The sequence below is a fragment of the Xiphophorus couchianus genome, chromosome 10 (assembly GCF_001444195.1).
Source record: "Xiphophorus couchianus chromosome 10, X_couchianus-1.0, whole genome shotgun sequence".
NCBI classification, from domain to species: Eukaryota; Metazoa; Chordata; class Actinopteri; order Cyprinodontiformes; family Poeciliidae; genus Xiphophorus; species Xiphophorus couchianus.
The window spans coordinates 10,660,163-10,665,778 of record NC_040237.1 but is presented as its reverse complement, the minus strand read 5'-3'; the positions used below and the strand labels follow the sequence as shown (position 1 = coordinate 10,665,778).

Below are 5,616 nucleotides of genomic sequence, written 5' to 3'. Positions count from 1 at the left end.
CTCTGGTTTTGTTAATTAATGCTCATCAATCTTTAGACTGTGTGCAACATTTAAGAATCGTGCCTCATTTCTCGGTTCTGGTCATCCAGACTTTTTTGTAATGTTTAGATATTTAGAGGTTTGTTTTTGTTTTTAACTTTGACTATTATTTATCTCACTTCTGCGCAGCATTGTTTGTGCAAAACCTTGAAAATTATTCAAACTCTTTAAAGTTCTTCATTTTCATAAATTTTACTTTTAAAGAACATTTTGTGTGACGCCCTTACATAATGTAGCTCATACTGGTGGTGCTTTCTGATATGGGCAACTGCTCAGGGCAGCATCTTGTTGGGGGGTCGTCTTCCCTTCTTGGTTTTGTGTTTTCACCCATCTGTGGTCTAGACCAGGAAACTGTCAAAGCTTCTGCCTTAATAGCTGTGACAGTAACCACTTTAATATAAGTGGTTACTTTAACTGCTGGAAGACAATTACAGGCTTAGTAAGAATGCAGAATTAGTTGTAACAAAGAGAAAAGTTTCAAAGCCTTGTAGTGCTGTGAGTGATGCTGCTTACATTTCTTCTGGTTTTATTAGAACTGAGGAACGTGTTGTTTCGTCGCCTGTGGCTCAGTTTTAAGAATTGTGAGCTCTAGTGAGAAGGGACCTCAATAAATGAAGAACAGCAAATTTGATGTAAATCAATAAAATCCAGGGTTCCAACGCATTTTCCAAGTAAACGTCCCACACTTTTCTAACCTCTAGAGTTCTCAGTCAGTATTTGAATCATTGTCTGTGTTTAAAGTATCAAAGATTGCATACAAATTTTAGATATTTCCAAATTGTTCAGATGCAAAAGCTGCAAAACCAAATGCCATGAAGAAGGCTAGATGAATGGAATGGGTGGACGGATGGATGCAACACTGTATGTGCAATGTTTATTTAACTATCAGCACAAAAAACCTTCTGATTAGAGTCATGTTCTTTTATAAATTCAAATATTTATCATGTAGACAATAAAAGTAGGAATAAAAGTTGCTAATATTTTTACATTATTTTTCCCCATACTTAAACCTGAACTGTGTGGGAACCCTGGAAATACGGTCCTAGTTTGAAAAATGCGCTGTCATTTTGTTCAAATTTTTTTAAAAAAATACACCAATATCAACTTGACAAGTGAAGATATTGATCTGACGATGGAAACATCAAGAAACACGAGACAGACAGATTTTTCTTCTTCAAATATATAATCTTAGTTCAATCATACATATATATACATTGTATAATAAATAATATTTATAAAAACATAACATTTACGATTATAAAATAAAAAGGGAATTATTCACTTTAAAACATTTGTACAAAACTTTGGATATAGCAGGGGGGGTAAAGTCGGGATATTGAATAGTGGAAAGGTACATCCAGGTAGAAGATGACACAAATATGCTAAGCTATGTCACACAGAGAGGACAGCCTATACAGGGTGGGTATAATTTATAAGAAGCATGAGGAACCATCACAAAATAATTTTTTTTTTTTTTTTATCTTTTCCCGCACAAATGACCTCATTTTCCCTTAGTGATCTCCTAGTTAAACCTTAGTTAAATCCATTCCTCTGCTGAACTCCTGCATGCTCCCTCAGCGTTACCACGACGGTGCGGCAGGCATGTTTTTTGGGGTGAAGCACAGACAAGAATACAGCTTCATAAATCAGACCTGTTGAATGCTTCAGGACGGGAAAAACATGAAGGAATGCTTGGAGAGGCATGACAGCCAATCAGAGGCTTCCCTAATCCTTGGTCTCCACGTGTCATCACATGTCCTCTTGTTTTTACTGAATCAGATTTATTTTTAGACACAAATCTTTATGTTGAACCCGATGAACTGTAATCAAACGCGCTAAGGCTCGACTCAAGTATGGTGCATGGATTCATGAGCAGTTTACAGGTCAAACTCGCCCTCGGAAAGTGCAACAAAGCTATTATTCATAAGAACTTTGCAGACTTTTTATTATTTCTGTATTCCCACCTAGAGTTGTTGGAATAGTGCATACATAAACCCATGTGGGGATGTTGGTGAGAGAAATGCGCATGCGCCCTCCTGCATACCTTCAGTCCCATCCCGATGGCCATAATTCAGAAATGCGGGGCTATAAACCTCACACTGTAGCGTGTACATACAGTATATCTATATATCTATATATATCTTCCAGAATTCGTAGTTGACTGGTCCAGTGGAAAGGACTCAATCAGCTCAGTAGTTTACAGTAGACAGGACTGTTGCACCGTCAGCGTCTGCCTACTGTTTTCAGTTCAGTAGTTAAAAAGTGACATTTGGGTTGCAGAAGAATAACATAGGATTTCATGTTAGTTTTAGACGTACGTAAAAGCTGGAGAAGTGAGGTGTAAGTTGGGAAGAAGGGTGTGTTTTACTACATTATGTGTTTCTATACATGCCACAAACATCATGTTGGCATAGAAGAGGGAAATAAATAAAGACACGGGGGAGAGGGCTCTGAAAGTGGCACAACTGCTTCCCATGAGTGACGTTTTTCAGGTAGTCCAGTGCAGGGGTTATAAGGACTAAGTTGTTTTGTTGTTTCTGATTTACCTTTAACTATCCATCACGGAGCCCTGCGAGTGTCAGGTGTTTCAGTAAAAACAGAGATTAAATGGATCGTGTTCCTCAGATCAGGAAATAAAGTATGTTAGAAAACTAACTAGAAGTTAAAATCTTAAAACTCTGCATCACTTCATCAGCTGAAAAGTAGAATAAATGCAACATTCATATTCTAATAAAACAAATCATAAGTTTCCTGAGTGTTTAGGTCACAGGTTCCTAATGTTGGGATCATGATGTCAGGTTATTGCCATAAGTGTTTCAAAGATTAAAAACTGTAATCATAAAGTAATTCAAAATGTTTACTGTTGTGCCATGTTATTATTTAACTACCTTATTATAAGTATTTGTACTGTTCAATGTGCAAAAACTGAGGTGGAGAAATATTTGCTGCCTTATAGATTTCTTCAATTTGTCACGCTTAAATAACTTAGATCAAACAAATATCAAAGTACTTTTACTTTACTCTAAAAGTATTTGCTTTTAGAGTATTTAAAAGTAAATACTCTAGAAGTACTTACTTTTACAGTAAATACTAAAGGTTTTCTAATAATGATTTTATTTATTCATTTATCCAAATTGTTCAACATTTTTAAAAATATTTCAGTGGTAGGCCTCCATTTTATGTGACAATGTTAACAGAAAGTGTAAATGTCTGATACGTCCAAAGTGATTTAATGACTGTACTGTTAATAGCGCTGATGGATGAATATTGCATCTGAATATTGCAAGATGTTGACAATCTTTTAACTCCAGTTATACAGCTGGTGTATAGAAACACCAGGGTTACTGTAAATCACTGAACCCAAGGAATTACTAAACTAAACTGACCTAAGCTCTGTTTTTATTGTTGTACCTGACCCTGGCTTGGCTCCGGACATTACAGCCTATGTTTGTGTCTGAGTGGGTTATTGACCGGTATGCAGAATGTGTCTGCGTCTGCAGGGAAGTTGTGCAGGACACGGGGGTTAGGGTAGAAGGTCCAGCAGTCAGTTTGCCTTAAAGTACAGGCCTCTTATTTGCATGTGTGTACATCATAGACACGCACACACTCTTGGCAGCTGACGTAGCAGCACCAGTGGAAGATGCAGTGGCATTTCTCCTTGCGCTTCTCAGTCCGGGTGTTGTGGCCGCGGCCGCAGCATAGGAGGTCACATCCCTCGATGCCATGTGACGACACGTTGCAGATGCGGTCGCGCGTCCCGAATGATCCCGTTTCTGGGTTGGGCTCGCAGAAGTTGGGCGAGCCCTCATAGTAAACCAGATCGCGCTCGGTGGGGTGCTTGAAGAAGTTGTACTTCACTCGTAGTGTCTCCACCCAACCCCGTGACTCACGGTGCTTCTCCACCACCATCTCTGAGGCGCTGTCGTACTTGTCCTTCAGGTAGTCACCCAGCGTGCGGAAATCCGGCTGTGCCCACCAGCAGGTCTTCACCTCGCAGCTTCCAGAAAGGCCGTGACATTTACAGCGCAGGTGCATGTGGTCGAGGATGGTCTGAGAAACACAGAAGGCAGTTATTAGTTTGTGGGATTATATTTTGGATGTCATTGACCAATTGAAACAGCAGTGCACAAAAGCACCTCAGATTTGACCCAGAACTGTTTCTCTCCAGGTCTCATTAAAAAGTCTTTGCCAGATTTCTATGGGACAAGCTAACCTCTATCCAGAGATATGCCTCCCCACGATCTCAGGATATATACAAAAAAGATATGAAGATATGACTTTGTCGGTCACATCTGCCTGCTAAAGATTTTGTCAGAAGGCCTGTCAATACATGTCTTTTAGAATATGTCTCCACCAGTTTTGCACATCTTTAGACTTTCCAAGATAGCTCAACATTCATTTTCGACTGTAGGGACAGACTCCCAATTAGACTGAGTTCTGGGTGTCGACTTGGCCAATATAGCAGTACATAAATCGTTTTTTTGTAAACTATTTTATTATAAATCTAACTTTATGTTCTGAGTCTTTGTCATGTTGGAAGGTGAACCGCCACCTCAGAGGGAAATCTTTTGAAGGATCTACCTGGTCTTCTTCCAGAGTTGTCTTGTATTTAACTCTTCCTGCCTGGTTTTGTTAAGTTTAAATCACAAGATTCTTGAAGCTGTGATTATTGTACATTTTTTAGCAGACATTTTCCTTCCACTTAGCTTTCTGTGAATATTCTTGAATAGAGAGCAGTTGGATTCTTTAGCAATGATTATTTTTAGGCTTATCCTGCTTGAGGGGGGTGTCAAAGACTATTTGCTGGGCAAAAATCAAGTCAACATTCTTCTTCTATGTTTGTATAGGATGTAAGACTGTCACGTTTTGTTGGCTGTAAAGTTAGTCAAAGCTAACAAAATGGAGATATAAAAATCTAAATGTTACATTAGACTGTAAACTTTATAAAATATGTTATATTTTTACATTTGTGTTAATAACACAATGCTGAGGTGTTTTAATCCAATGTAAAACCATGAGAATCTCCATAGCAGCCCATTGCTTAGAATCAGCAGGTTGCGTTGCGGTTTATTGTCTGAAGCTTGCACAGTGCTGTTCTGCGAAATAAAAACGAGCCACTGGCTGTATGTTACTGAGGGTTCAGGCAGCTGTGAAGCACAGATGGTTTGTGCTGCAGCTAATTCTCTCTGAAGTCAGCGTGCTTTCCCTCAGGGCACATTTTACCTTTGTGTTTTGATTTAGTTGTGCTTTAATTTAGCAGATATATTTAGCAGCTGAATTCCCCCAGCTAGGGCGGAAAGCGGGTGGTCGTGCACTGGTGGACTGGTGACATCACGATGTGAGCTTGTCATGCTGAGATAAAGTCCCAGGCCCTCGGGGCTAAACAATAAAGTGTGAGAGCACCAGGTGGAGAGAGCTGGAGGCCTCTGACGGCAGCGCTGCTCAGTTATCTCCTGTGGCCCGTCTAACTGCTCCGGTGTGCTCGGATCAAAGGGTCGCCTTGTTCCCGTGTGGTCCCTCTATTTGCCCCAGAGCGAGCAGCCGAGGGCCTGTTTTCCCCCAGCGGTGACGGCAGCC

The 5,616-nt window shown here is 39.9% G+C and overlaps 1 protein-coding gene across 1 annotated transcript in view; it reads right to left on the bottom strand.

The window, feature by feature from the left end:
- Positions 1-1,467: 1,467 nt before the first annotated feature.
- wnt3 (wingless-type MMTV integration site family, member 3) overlaps positions 1,468-5,616 on the bottom strand; it is a 31,803-nt gene continuing 27,654 nt past the window's right edge. Inside the window, exon 4 of the mRNA XM_028029689.1 lies at positions 1,468-4,089. Within this exon, the coding sequence (XP_027885490.1) occupies positions 3,610-4,089 (480 nt within the window). The 3' untranslated portion in view covers positions 1,468-3,609. The remainder of the gene's footprint in view (positions 4,090-5,616) is intronic.